Source organism: Centropristis striata, chromosome 18, assembly GCF_030273125.1.
Source record: "Centropristis striata isolate RG_2023a ecotype Rhode Island chromosome 18, C.striata_1.0, whole genome shotgun sequence".
Taxonomy (NCBI): domain Eukaryota; kingdom Metazoa; phylum Chordata; class Actinopteri; order Perciformes; family Serranidae; genus Centropristis; species Centropristis striata.
This window is the reverse complement of record NC_081534.1, coordinates 5,698,254-5,713,786: the sequence shown is the minus strand read 5'-3', so window position 1 is coordinate 5,713,786 and position 15,533 is coordinate 5,698,254. Positions and strand designations below refer to the sequence as shown.

Below are 15,533 nucleotides of genomic sequence, written 5' to 3'. Positions count from 1 at the left end.
CTCAAGTGGAGGCGACTTAAGCTTCAGGCTTACTGCTCTGCTTTTCTATTACAAGCTACTTTTCTCCAGGTGTGCCACAATCTCACCTACTTTCAACAGTAAATCCTTTTTAAACAAATATCCCTAAAAATTGGTACATTTTTAGAAGGCGTGCGCTCCATTTTGTTGTACTTAAATTCATTTTTGACTCAGGAGATCATACGTGTGCATCTGCAGGTTGTCTGAAGTAGGTCCACAACTGACCGCTCTGACCCTCAGAGCTAAATTAAAGCTGTATATGGGGCAGTTCCAGCCAGGTGGTGCCCTCAGTGGCACAGCAGAAATAAATGTGCTAAAATGTCTTGGGGTGCAAGTGGAAATCTTGCTCCTATTTGTAAAAGCAGGTGGACAAGCTAGAATTTAGTTAGCGGTCCTCTCTGGTGTGGAGTTTGCATGATGCGTGGGTTACATCCAAATATTCTGGTGCGTGCAGCTGTAGGGCTTGGGAGAGTGTGTGTGTGTGTGTGTGTGTGTGTGGCAATACAGTCATGACCTGTCTGAGGTGCTGCCCTGACAATCGTGCAATGTATGCTGGGATAGATATCAGCGCCCTTGAATTGGAATAAGCGAATATAGAAAATCGTTCATCTGGGTGCTCAGAAACAAACAGCTCTCAGAATTCACAGAGCAGATGAATTCAGAGCACAACCAGTCAGCGGGTCGAGAGTTCAAGGCGTGATGGACAGACTAAGCCAACGTTTGAGCTCAGTGCACATGTGTTCTCATTAGCAGTGTTGTCATGGCACACTGTAGACCATACCCAAAAGGTTCAACCAGCTCACACACACGGGTTGTATTTGTATTAGTGGTAAGAAAAACAAATATTTTCAATGTTCTCCCTGTATTTTGTCAGTTGCAAGAATAATATTTCTTCCATCCAGATATTTGATAATATATGAAATCAATAGTGAAAGTGTATCTCAACCTAAAAACAGTAATACTTTTTCCCATTTCATTATAAAAATAAAACCATTAAAATTAATTAATTCAACATAATTCATTCATTAATTATAATATTAATAATAAACTTTATCTTTAACACCTTTCATAACATAGTCACTCCACAGCATAAATAAAAAACAATAAAAATGAAAGTTAAAATAAAAGCATCATAAAACATAAAAGGGTGAATAAACAGACAGTCTCTTTATAATTGACGACCTTCGCTCCCTCGCTATTGTGACGCTGAATAATTCCCACACAGCTTACTAAAGAAGATGAGATCTACTTTTGTTTCCTTGTGGAACCCAAAAACTCACAAGTTCAAACCAGGCAATGGTTTGGGAAGTGAAGGGTCCCGTTTTCTAGTTTGTTTTTGCATCCCGACACACACAAGTCCACACTAAGTTAACTTTTCTTTACCTGTGGAAAATGAAATACGGAAAAACAAGCAGCCCACTGTACCATCTGCAAGTCTTAGCCACACACAAACCCACATCTGTTGTAGCCTCTCTTCACTTGCCAAACATCTTTAAAATGGCAGTAAAACTACCTCAAAGAAACGGCATCTGGTCTCTGCAAAAAGGTAAGGACTGCTCGCACATAAATATCCACCCAAAAACACACCCACATAGACACTTAACTAGACAAACGCAGGGATTTGCACATAGAAAGAGACAGATGGATACACTTCCGCAGTAAGTCTGTGGGATGATTGTACTGTAGTATAATCATGTACTGTTTGTGGTCATAGTTGTTAATCTGGTCGGTGCATTCAGTCCGAAGGCTGATTTGATAGTAAATCTTGCTGATGAGATTAAGACAATGTAAAGTCACTAGGGCTGACCTTTGATTAAATAAACAACCATGGATTTAATTGGACTGGAAACAGAGTGGGACATCCCCTGAGGATATGTGTGTGTGTGTGTGTGGATGCATTTATTAAGTGGAGAATTGTGGGGTAATGCTCATCTGTTCCTCCATTCCTGGAAAAAAAATTAACTCTCCATTTATAATTCTAACTAACTCGCTATCTCTGCCACTTCTTTTTCACCGCCTCTCCCTCTCTCTCTCCCTCTACCTCCCTTTCCGCTCCTCGCTCTTCCACCCACACACGCATATATCGGCATGGAAATGAGGGAAGTTGCACACTTGCTGCTAAAATTCAAATCCAAAGTGTCAGACCCCACGAAAAAAAACCCAAGTCCTGCTCCGTGCCAGCCGTTGGAACTACTCAAGCAGGAATTATTGCAGATACTGTCTACTCAACGTTCCTGTTTATCTTCTGAAATAAAGTGTTTTTTTCAAAGAGACCAAAAAGAGTTTTGTTGTCACCTTGAGACAGGCAGTGCAGTCATGTCTTCACTTTACTTTTTGGTTATTTGGGGTGTGTATTTCAGAAGCTACTTTTTATTTTATTGCATGTTTAGTTTTTCACAGGCTCTTACATGCACTAAACAACTTAAATGTTATGTATATGTAAATGTTACTATACTGTATGCATTCATTATGTTATCAATTACTATGCTGTCTTCTTTTTAATTACTTCACACTCAGTAAATAGAGTTAAATCCTTTATTTGCTAGGGATTAATTCCGTATTTGCTTTGCACATTTTTTAAATGCCACACTGTACCTGTGCCTCTATGCTATGAGTCAGTTTATGGATTTATGTTTGGACTTTTCCCCCTTTAAACCTTTATAGAAAGTGTAAGGGACAATACAATGTAAAACGATAAGTAATTCACGATTTTGGGTTGAACTTTCATCTTAAGAGGCATATCCTTCTTGACAACACAGCTGCAAAATGATAATCCTTTACTTGAATCCCTTTGTTGAGATATTATGTTAAAAATACAAAAATACAACCAGCTCTTTATAGTTAAGCTCTTTTATTCCATCGCCTTCTCCACCTGTCTGAACCTTCTTTTTTCTATTAAAACCCAAACTGCCAAAAACTCTTTTTAGCCATTATATTTGTGGATGAAATCTCCCCTCTTTCTGCTCTTTTTGCGGCAGACATACACATGGGATTACTCGAATATTGCCAACGTGTGCCCTCTTAGTGAACTGAAGCTTCAGTGTGGGAAATTAAATTACTGTGTTCTTGTGCTTTACAGTAGTAGCAATCTGAAATTGCCGACTGGGCCAAGACTTACTCAAGCAGATCCATCTGTATGTATACCTGGAGGGGTCAACATTTTTAAAAGGCTGAAAAGTAGTTGACGTATGATTTTCCAGTATCTCACAGGTAGTCCTAATGCTACAGGTAGGTTGCTAGTAGATTTGATATTAAACAGACTGAAAACTTCCCTTGGTTAATGATGCTGTACATGACTTTCAGAACAAAATTGGCTAATAGCACTAATATAGTTAACACTGGCCACAGTGCTGAGCTAAACATCATTAATGGGGGTTAACTTACACTCACTCATGTGACCTGAACTACCTGTTGAAACTGTCCCAAGGTGGCAGGACGGTCACCAGTGCTCACCACGAAAACAGTGCTAACAGTGCTTTAGGGGCAGGGTTGCCAGATTGGGTGGTTTCCCACATAATTGGTTGATTTAAGTTGTATTGTGCAGGCAACAATGGCTCTTGGGCGGGGGGACAGAATTTGGGCTGTTTTTTAAATTATAATAAAAAGTAAAATGTATATAGGTTTACAGTTTTTCCATGTTGTTTTAATCACTCATAACAGAAAGAGAGCTCACTGGACTTGATGACAAGAGGGGCTGTCCAAACAGCTGAAGGCAAATTAACAATGTAAAATTAATTGATAGAAAGAAACAGACCACTTATATTATAACAGAGGATAAAATAAGCAGCCAAGGGGCAAAATCTGAGGTATTTACAAGAAGTTTATGTAACATATTAGAGTACTAAATTAACAAGATTATTAGCAAGGGCAAACAGTTTAGGAATGTAAACAAAAGACTCAAGATGCCCTCTGCGCATAAAAAAATCAGTCACAGCTAAAAGGAGATAGAAGCAGTCCATCCTACGTGAAAACCCTGATTGTGTGTACGTACAAAAAGGATGTAGAACTTGTTACATCGAATTTCTTTCTCTCACTCTCTTGTGCGTGTGTGATACAATTTGGCATACTTTCAAGGCTTGTGTTGCAGTTGAAATAAATTGGGTGAAACCTCTTGCCTCGCATCAGCATTCTAGTACAGTTTGTATTGGTTTTTTATCAATTTGGGTAGATTTTGGGCACTTGTTGGGCTGGAAAAACATCAAACCAAACTGGCAACACTGTTTAGGGGACATCGGCAAGACGCAACCCCAACCCCATGGTACCTGATCGTTGGTGCTGTGACAGCTTTGTTATGGAAACAAGGTCTTTATCAGCACTAACCACTGTATGGGCACCACTCTCCTGCACAGGCCAAACCAATATGCAGTGCAGAGTGGCGGTAATCAGCTAGCCAATAGGACACAAACACAGGTGGGGCTAACAGTTACAAGGACAGGGACTTTAACATGCATGCCTGACAAAACAAAGAACAGAGAAGCTTGAATTACAACACACACAGAGGGAGTGTGGCTTCATTCTCTGCTCAGGACACCACTAGTCCTCTATATCTTTACATAGCAAATATTTGTTTACTGCTATATTAATTCTGAATTTGCACAACACCTTAACACTGGTAAATATTGATGAAAGCTAGGCTTTTAGCATCCTCTCTAGAAACATTGTGAGTGAAGGCTGCATGCCATATGAAATACGTGCTAAAAGGGTTAGATTTAACTTGTCTATATGTGTGAGATACGAAGCAGGTAAATGACGACTCGCAACACTCAGGCCAATGAGGGACGTCTTTGCACTCTGCAGTGGAGAGCAGACGGTGTGTATATAACTCCATTTCTCTCAAACAACCTCTCTAGCAATCACTCTCTCATGCACAAGCACGCAGAGTGAATGCAAGCTCTGTCCCTCCAGACGAATGGTGTGACCTGTCATTTTCATTTTCTCACCTACTCATCCAAGCAGTCTTTGTGTGCTTTTAAACAGAGATGGCATCATCTAATGGATGCAAATCATTACAGCTACTGTGTCATTTAAAAGATACAGATTCAACTGTGCGTTTATAGAAAACATGGCATGATGTCTTCAAATTGCTCATGGTACTTTTTCAACATGTGAAACATATGGAAAGCATCCACAAGAGTCGGTGGACATATGGAGACGCCACTTTTAGCTTGTCCACCCACACACACTCTTCACCCCCCTTCCATTTCCCTTGGACAAGGATCATTTATGAGGAGTCCATATGCTTCTCCATTTGAAATGCAACCCAGATAACACCTATGACTTCACCTCTCTAATGGTCATATCTTGCAGAAAATGCTGCTGCAAAGCCCACCATCGGAAAAAAACTCACTTTTTTCTTCTTCACACACACGCACACACACACTCCGGAAGGTGGACAGAGGATGTGAATGGGTTGAGCCCGGTGAAAGGCAGGGATAATGTGTCTAACAGGGAGCCTCTCAGATCTGTCAGAGGCAGCAGAGAAGCAGCCGGGAAGCCGCCATCCGCTAACACAGATGACAAATGTCCGCTGAGCATTTCCCATTCCACTACTGTCAGCGAGGACTAACGCCTCTTACTGTATGTGTGTGTGTGTGAAATGATTCAGTGCCACGGCGGCGTCAAATAAATGACACATGAGCGGTCATATCTATTTGCTTTGCTCTGAGCAGATAGGAGTATGCGTCTGCTTTAGTGTGAAAAATGGACAACCCGATGCTTAAAACGCAGCTCTGCATGAAAAATAAAAAAACAAAAACACATACACATACACACACACACACACACACACTGACTCACAAGTGTGTGTTCAACAGAGCGCGTGCCCATGTTTAGCGTCACAGCGCTAACAAACCCACTCAGCTGAAATGACCACAGCTTCAGTGTGTGCAGGTTTGAAAAAACACATGCATGTGCTTTTTCTTCTGCTAACACATAATGGATGAGTAAAATATGCTCTTGCAAATGGCGCTTTATTTGAGTTCAAGAGAGGCCTTGCTGAGCGTGTTTGTGTGTGTTTTTTGCAACTGCATGACCATGTGTGCATATCGGCCGGGAGGATGGATGGGGGGGGGTGGAGAGAGATGTATCGGACGACAGACGCTGACTGCTGCCCTGAGCAACTACTGACAGGTGCAATGTGTTCTCCTCTGAGGCTTTTTTTTTCAGCATGACTTCATTCAAAAAAAGAAAAAAGAAGCTTTCTTCTGCTCATTTAATACAAAACATATGAACGTCTTGGTGTATATTAACACAAAACTTTCTGGTTTGTTTCTCAACCCAATGAAATATCTTTGACATCATGCGGTAGATAGTAACTTCTGTTTCCCCCCTCCATGATATAGTGTGGTGCTTTTTTAATACCACTCATGAATCTTGGGAAAACATAAGAGTGCTTCCTTTGAACTGATGTGTAATTTGTTTGTTCGCTATGCATAGCATTGCTCATGCAAGCCTTGTCTGTTTATAAGGGAGCCCAGTGGAAATGAGACGCCTCCGACTCGCCGTGGATATGCAGCCGCCGTGGTTGAGTGGGTGCGGTTCAACTGGCTGCACACATCAGGACTGAGCGCGCTCTGGGACGACAAAGGACACAGATGAGAACTGAGGTCCGGAGTTCAGTGGCTTGCATCAGATCCCGTCCATTTCTAATGCCAGAGTCGTACTAGGGCCGATATACAAGTGATTTCCAGTCTTGTGTGAACGTTTGAGCACAGGCCTGGGATATGAACAGTGACATCCTGTGAATTCTGTGTCCTATACGTGTGTATGCAGGAATGCATTCATGTGAGCTGGAGAGAAAGAGAAGCAGTGGAAAAAGCGAAGACTACACGCTGCATCAATCTCCATTCCCTGGCTACGTCTCCTCAAGAGTGCGTATTTGTCACAGGTCATGCTGGTGACAACCTAGGCGTACATTTCGGCTCCCTCTACAACAGCTTCAGCTTCCTCTTCAAGGATGATTGTGGTGACACAAAGCTCTTCATCTCAGAGAACACAATTAACCTTTTCTTAAGGGGTGCGCAGCGATGAAAAGTTTCGCGTTTTGAACTTGGGAGCTTAAAAAGAGAATCATGAAATTATAAATGATGCTTGTGGTGAAAGGGTCATTTGTAGTTTTGAAGGTAAATGAATCGTAAAACAGTGAGGGAAACGTTTACATCCCTACACAGCCTCAAAGCATTTTTGTCCTTTGATAATTTTACACTCTGACTACATAATGATAGCATCATTTGTTCTGGGAAAATGATTTTTTTTCTTCTTAATGAGTGCTGGAGGCAAAAAAAAATCACCTCACTGCATTACGAGAGTCAATTGTACAAAATCCTCCAAATCATAACTTGTAACTTATAAGGATGTGCAGTAATACCTTTAACTATATTAATTTGGCTTGAAAACGGCAAATGTCAGGGCAGGCCATTGTTATTTCTGATGAGTGGACAGTAGGTCTTTGCTAATGGCCAGGCTGGCCTTTTTTATCATGAAAACACACCATTAACCGTCCTTTTTAGCTGTTACATTAGTTGGCCACTTTCCAAAGAGCCAATTAATCAGCCTCTTTTGTCAGGTTGAGTCACCTGGCAAGATAGGATCCTTTATAAAATATGTTCAAGTGAGGCGTAATGGAGGTCCTATTCAGGGATTTGGCAGAAACTGGCCTGTTATAATTGGAGCCATGTGTCTGTGGTCGTCCCACAAAAGACTGCTGGGTGAAAGGAAAGGACAGGTCTCTCGCTGTCAGCACCTTCAGAGAGAAAACATGACGCAGGACACCTCTTGCTGATGGAACCAGTGTCTTGCAGACTGAATGTGGAGGCAGATTTAATTCTCAGATGTACTGTCGTACCATCTTTAAAAGGATGAGCGTCCATGTGTAGTGGTGTGAGTACATCAAGGTGTGCATAATGCATTCTAGAGAGGCAACTAATAAAAATGTTATGATTCATTAATTGATTAGTAGAATACAGAGTAACATCTTAAAAATGCTTGTTTTGTCTGCCTGCAGCCACCTCTGGGCCTGAAAAGTGATGCCAATACACAAGTGCTTTAAAGCTGTAAGGCCAGCAGGGGGCGACACTGGCTTTAAAAAGAAGTTTAAATGTATAGAAATCAATGAGAACATGACCCCTTTTCTGACTTGATTTATTACCTTAGCAAATATTTTTCTCATGGGTTTATGGTCTCAATCTCTAGTTTCAACTTTATTTAAATACAGCATGATGCTCATTTCGCAAGTTTTCGTCTTAGAGCTTTGACCCTTTCACAGTGTATACCTTACCTTTCATTTAAGTTGATTGGTTAATTTGGTCACTTAAATATGCCTTTTTTAGTGTTCGGCTACTTAAAGAAATGAAGGATTCAGCTGTTTGTTGTTGAATCTTGCTAACCAAGCTAGGTAGCTAGTGCTAGGGCTGGCTGATAACACAGCTCCACCTTGTAGCTCTATATTTAAGAGACAGATATGACTGTGGTATCAATCCTCACATCTGACTCTGAGCAAAAAAACAAACGAGTGCAATATTATCAATGTTAAACTATTCCTTTGAAGATTAATTAAAAGAATCGTTTGAAATGTATATTTAGTCTATTAACTACTCATTTCAGCACCAAAGTCTTTGGCGTTTCTTTGTCTTTTGAAGTCTCTTTTTTCACTCAAATATACAGACACATACAACGCTTGCAGGGCGACACACCTGCAATGATACTCAATCAAAGAAAACTGACAGAGCTCTCTTCTTTCATTCAGTAGCTTTGTGTCTCATAGCAAACCATTATTAACGCTCAAATGCTCTCCCTCTGTCTCTAAGCGATGTCCGGGCCCCGTTTCCTGGTGCCATCGGATGTTAGTGACAGCATAGCGGAGAGAGAAAATTGCATATTATTTACCCAGCGCCTTCAATATGCCACTTTTCCACTCTATAGCCTGCAGCTTACAATCCACAGCACATGCACAGACACACAAACGCACAAAGACACACATACGTGTGTGCTCAGATGAATGCAAACGCCAACAAACTTAGCTCAAGGCTTAAAGCTTTTCCTTCCCCCATTGCCTGAGTTTTTCAGCAGTGCTGTGACATTCTGCCCTGACATGTCATTAAAAAGTGTCACTGGTTCTGGGGGAGTGATTTTTGCTGCTCTCTGAATCCAAACGGGCAGTATGGACGGAGGCAAGGGAGGGTGGGAATCATGAGCCGGTGCTGGACCATGCGTGTAAACTCAGCCCTCAGGGCCACATAACCTTCTCCTGTGGCATGATGGAAGCAGCCTTTTCTCTCTCTGCTCTCCTCTCCTCCTCTCCGCAGGCCCCAGGCTTGCCAGTTGTTTTTTTTGGTCACACATGGGCAGGAGATTTGAGCTTGACCGAGAGCTCAATCACATCTCCCCCTGCCTGGATGTCATGGCTGTGCGCAGAGGCACAAACTGCTGGATATCAGATTAGAACACATGGGCTCTCTTTCTTCATTTCTCCCCATCTCTTTCTCTTTTCTCAATCACTCCTCGTCTGTTTCTGTCTTTCTGTCTCGCTCTGCTTCTTTCTCTCTCTCTCTCCAACCCACCCCTCCCTCTCTCTGTCTCCCTCTTTGGAGACGGGGTGACCTGGGTGTCTCGTCTCAGGAACCAGTGTGGTGGGCTGTTCAGACAACCGGGAAAATGTTCCATTTCTTTTTTCTTCTACTTCATCTGAGTAACTCACCTCTGCACCTCTCCATTAGAGTGTGAGATTGCTGGAGTCCGGCAAACTGAGCCGGCTGGAGGTTTTCGATGCAGATGACAGGGGTCGTATGTTCTCCTAAAAAACGGTGTGTCTCTGCCTTGTTGTGGCTCCTTGTGAATTTGCACCGAGTCAAATTTTCCATCAGTTACCCAACAAATTCCAATTTCAGAGGATTTATCAGTCACAATGTCATAAAACTTCTCCCATACTATTTCTTTTTTATTTCTATCTTAGCACCTATATGTACAACTAACGAGCATCACCATCTGCTTCCAATAGCTTGTCCTTATGCTTAGTCTTGCACTCCATAATCTAAAATCTTCAACTACAAATACACTCAGTAGGCCAGATGGATTTCACTAGGATCTCAGAGTGCTATATATCACAAGATAAATGCTAAATGTTTAATCCAAAAGGTAAAAAATTCAAATATTGACGTATGTGCCTCATAAAAGTGGATGCCAATAAAGCAACATTGATTGGTGAGGTCTGTGGCGAATCTAATCCAACTGATATAAGGCAGTTCTCCCTCGTGCTGCTTGATGAGAAGACATTACTCCGAATGAATGACTCCTCCAGTGATGGACCGGTGTAATTTATCTGATAATAATCTCACCTCCATTTTTTAACAGCTATAAAATACTTAAAAATCATCAGCTTCAAATTCATGGTTTTGTGACTGAATCCATAAAAATCCTGCTGGATGGATATCCGTCTGCAGTGCAGTTCATTTACCTTTTCATGAATGTGGGCCGACGCTCTGACCTTGAGGCTTATTGATTCCACGTTTGTTAAAATTTGACCTGCTGTAGCTCGGTGTCAATACCACTCTGGGGGATATAACCTTTGATTATGATTAACAGTCTCTAGGAATAAATCACATACCTGTTAGCCCTACAGAAGGGAAAAAAGGACTGCGGCTGTCTGTGTTTTTGTTGTGTTTTATCATGCAGTACAGTGTCTCACAAACAAATGAAGTGTAACTAAGAATAGAGCACATTCTGAGGGCAAAGCACTCCTGGGATTATGAACAACTGCTGTGTTAGGCTGCATCTGAAGCACAAAGTTGATGAACACTACCAAGAGAGAACGAGGAGTCACTATACTTGGTTTTCATGCTGTGTAGCTCTTGGAGCCGACAGGGATAGTCGATAGAACAACCACGGCTCTAATGCCGCTCTGCAGACATACAGTACCTGTACCGTCAGTTGTAATGAGTGTTTTATCTCACTTCTTTGTCTCCTGATACACATACAGTGTGTGCTCATTTTGGGAAAGCACACTGTGGTGTCGGAGCAGAGCAGACACACACTTCACAAACACACTCATCTGCTCTGTTTCTTTCTTACCTGCACTCTGGTGTTGGGGTCTCTTTTGATCCACTTGATGACCGTCTCATAGACCAGCTCCTCAGCCTTGGTGTTGAGACTGTCATTGGACAGGTAGGCCACCAGATCGTCCTTGGACACACTCAGAATCTCTTCCTGTCCTGCCACCTGAAGAGTTATGAAATAAACTAGTCAAATTCAAAATGTTCAATAAGTCGACTTCATTGTTGATGTCTTTTCACACTTATAAATTATATATAAATGGTCCTTGGTGAATAGCTTATGTCAGGGGTTGCAATTGAAGATTAGCTTCAAAGAAATTGTGTGCCTTTTCTTCTTTGATGGCTGATTAAAATACCTGCTGTGGCATCAGAGATGAAGGTGAGGTCAGCAAAGCATAATTTTAATAACCTTTTTTAAAACCCTATTTTGACTATTATTTTCTTTCTTGTTTGATTTTGTGTGATTCGCCCACTTCTTAATCTAAAAGCAATTTGCTTTGAATGTCTCTTGTGCCATCTCAAAAATATTTTTTAAGGTTTCTCATATTAGGTTATCTTAAAGCTCTATCAGTAAAGTTATCCAACGTTGATTCCAAAAACTTTGAAAGAAAACAGAATGCGATAATTAGCTAATTCTTTTTGACGCATGCTCAATTTAAATCTGTAGAAAGACAATATATTTAATGTTACAACTGATGAACATGTGTTTTTTGTCAAAATATACTGAATTCTGACTTCAATGCATTCTGTATTTATTAATGTTTCACACAGTGATCAGCAGTAGCGAGGACACGCCTCCTCGCTTCTCGCCTCGCCGTTGAGCTGGGAAGAGGCGGCATGTTGTGTCTACAAACCACAACGGACAGATCCTACTCATTCTGCCTTTACATACTGTTAAGTCACTTAATCATTTATTGATCTCTACTAAAATAAACTGAAATATTACATATTCAATAACATTTTAGTATCTGTTTGATATTAGTTATATTTGCTGTTATCTCTCTGATCTAGCATGTAAATAGTGAATGGACTGATTGGAAAGAGGAGAAATCTTTACACACCTCAGGGAAGTTCTGCAGTGCAAAAGCTTTGGCCATGTTGTGGAGCTCCGTGCACGTCATAGCTTCAGCCATAGCCAGGACTCCCAGACAGTTAGCTGCAGTCAACTGTTTCTCTAGAGTTGATTAACAAGGTCGTAGAGATGTGCAGACAGAGAGACAGACAGAAAAAAACAAACAGGGACACAGGCAGGTTGATTAAGACGGAGAAAAAAAACATTATTCAGACATCCATAAAAAGATCAGAGACATAGGAGAGCAGACACAGAAAAAGCGGCTGCAGGTAGCACAGACCAATAGCCTATCGGGGTGTATATCTGCCTGAGACTAAGGGAGTACAAGTATAATAACTCAAAACAGCTCCGGGGACAAACAACGAGGGGAATCGATCGCTCACAGCCCAGGCAGGAGGTGGTGGATGGCAGGGAGCAGGATTTGGGATTAGCTGGGCCGCTTTAAAGAAGTCCTGTCAGATCTCGGGGTCTACTACACACACACACATACCAAAACACATCACACAAACAGCTGAGAATATATGAAACTACCCTGATAGCCAGGCCAGCGGGGAGAAGGCTTATGCTACCGTCTGTGATCTCTTGTAAGGGTGCAGCATTTAAGGTAGTGTGCCTGTAATTTCAGTTTTTGAACACACATCGCCATTTATCACAAGAGAGGGAAAAGTGTTGGCAGTGTTGTAGCGGACACACACAGGCAGGCAAACGTGTGGATCAACTGGGTCAGTGGCCACTGAAAGAGGCCTGATTAAACAATAGCCATCAAAGGGAGGCAATGCCAGGCCTTTTATCACTGAAGACAGAGTCTGAGAGGGTTTCCTAAACAAATATCAGCCAATAAAGGTCACCTCACATCTGCTAAATCACAACTAAACAAAAGCCAAAACAAAGGCCAAATAAAAGTGGACTTCACGCTGCATCAAAGTGGGGGTTAGGGGCTAAACAAAAGGCTGTTTGAAATGTCCCACTGTTTTGCCATTAGAGCAGATGAAGCTTTATTTCACTGAGGTATGCTCCCCTGCTCACAATATTATCATTTTGAGTATGTGTTTCTTCAAACCTAGACTGCCAGGTTTCCAGTTTAATTTGGTGCAAAAATCAGTTTTAGTTGAGTTTGGCCAATGTATTAAAGGGGCAGTTCAGTCCCAAATCTAATCAAGTCAAATCACCAAATACATGTTTCCTTACCTGTAGTGCTATTTATCAATCTAGATTGTTTAGGGGAGAGTTGCTGAATGTTAAAGGTAAAGGCTGTAGAGATTATTCAGTAACACTTTCTATGAAGACTACATCTATAGTGCATTATGAGCGCATTCATAGTGAATTATAATGCTCATTATAATCAATCGCAATGCATTATGACTGCACTCATAAACACATATAAAGCTTCATGATGCACTATATCAACAGTTATAAATATAGCTTATAATGACTTATAAATCCAAGTGTCTTATGAGTGCTCTTGACTGGTTATAAACTACAGGCTGACTGATGAGGCTTATAATACATTACAACTACTCATACCCCTCTATACACACACCTCAACAATCAATTGTTATAAGGACTCATAGGATGCCATAAGTATAAATAAATGATCAATGTATGCTTTAAGTAAAGTGAGGTTCATATAGACGCATCTATAATGCAGTAACGCCAACAATGAAACATCATGATTAGCTATACTGCATTATAGATGCGTCTATATGAACCTCACTTTACTTAAAGCATACATTGATCATTTATTTATACTTATGGCATCCTATGAGTCCTTATAACAACTGATTGTTGAGGTGTGTGTATAGAGGGGTATGAGTAGTTGTTATGTATTATAAGCCTCATCAGTCAGCCTGTAGTTTATAACCAGTCAAGAGCACTCATAAGACACTTGGATTTATAAGTCATTATAAGCTATATTTATAACTGTTGATATAGTGCATCATGAAGCTTTATATGTGTTTATGAATGCAGTCATAATGCATTATGATTGATTATAATGAGCATTATAATTCACTATGAATGCGCTCATAATGCACTATAGATGTAGTCTTCATAGAAAGTGTTACCGATTATTCTTCTCTTGAATATAATGGAACTATATGGCAAAGACACAGCAACGTCTCTTTCCAGAAATCATGACCTGGTTACTCGAGATAATCCAACGACCATGTTCACCACAAGCAAAAGTATCTTGGTTCAACATTCTGTTAAAACTCTTGTGTAAAGGTCAAATTTGACTCGTGTTAAGTTAAATTATTTCATAAACACTCATCGACTTAAAGCAGAACAATCCAGATAGATAAATAGCACTAAAGGTAGGAGAAAAAACGTGTCTTTTTCATTTTGGGATTGTGATTATTAAAAGTGATTTCCTGCAGAGAAGCAGGCAGACATAAAGTGACTCAGTTCTTATTTGCTTGAATCTGAAGTTGTGCGAATAAAAGTCAAAGTGGTATAAGTAGGTCGAGGAGATGCTATTTCTCCTCAGTGTATTTGTTACAAACTTCAATAATATCTGACACAGTATCAATTTCTCTTTGCTCAAGGACACACGCTTGCGCCTGTATTTCTCCCCTTCTAATGTGCTGAAATGTCATGAATCTTGTCGAGGAAGAATGGATTGACGTCTCACTGGCAATGAAGTCTACAAATGGCTTCCCTGTTTTTCCCCCACTCTTTTTTTTCTTTTTTGCCCAAATCGAGAAAAACAAATCAATAACGTGGGCTGCTGGTTCTCTTTCACTTTCTTTTCACTCCTTGCCTGCCGCTGACCTTTTTGCTAACATGCACTTCCCTTGTGTTACCGATACCCAAAACAATTCATTAAATGGAATGCAAAGCCTGACATTTGCAGCTTTTTGGTTGCCTCTTTGGTTGGTTACCCACTAAAATCTGGAACATGCCATTTGCGTTTCATGTGACCCCCTTGGGCTCTTGAAAGCCCCTCCCCTCCTATGCTCCACTTTCCATACCTTATCTAAGTATCAATCTGTTTTTCTATTTTTTGATTCTCTCATGGTTCAAGCCAGAGGATTTGACATTTAAGTGACAATTGTTCCCTGACCTTTTTATAAAACTGCCCCTGTGCTTGGTCTAGCCCACTGGGACGATATCAGAGGCACCGTGCCCAACTGAGAGCCTGAGCAGCCGCGAGTGTGTGTGCACACGGCTGCTAGCTTTGGAAACATGACAAAGAGGAGCGTGATGTGCCAGAGTCAGCGAGGAGATTTAGGTTCTGCACAAGACATTCTGTAAGGTTGTGCATAGTGATGAAGCATGACAGCGGATGAAAATACACGAGGCTGCAGATACTGTAGCAGAAAAGGTCGCATCGGAATATCTGATGTAATAAACATGCACACTTGCTGATATCAGCGTAGCACACACATACATATCCCCCT

The 15,533-nt window shown here is 41.0% G+C and overlaps 1 protein-coding gene across 8 annotated transcripts in view; it reads right to left on the bottom strand.

The window, feature by feature from the left end:
* Positions 1-15,533, bottom strand: part of LOC131991319 (kelch-like protein 29) — a 233,969-nt gene that overhangs the window by 68,006 nt on the left and 150,430 nt on the right. For all 8 annotated transcript variants that reach the window (XM_059356683.1, XM_059356687.1, XM_059356690.1 and 5 more), the window contains exons 8-9: positions 12,125-12,237; positions 11,083-11,229 (exon numbers count right to left, since the gene is read on the bottom strand). In XM_059356683.1, the coding sequence (XP_059212666.1) occupies positions 11,083-11,229; positions 12,125-12,237 (260 nt within the window). The remainder of the gene's footprint in view (positions 1-11,082; positions 11,230-12,124; positions 12,238-15,533) is intronic.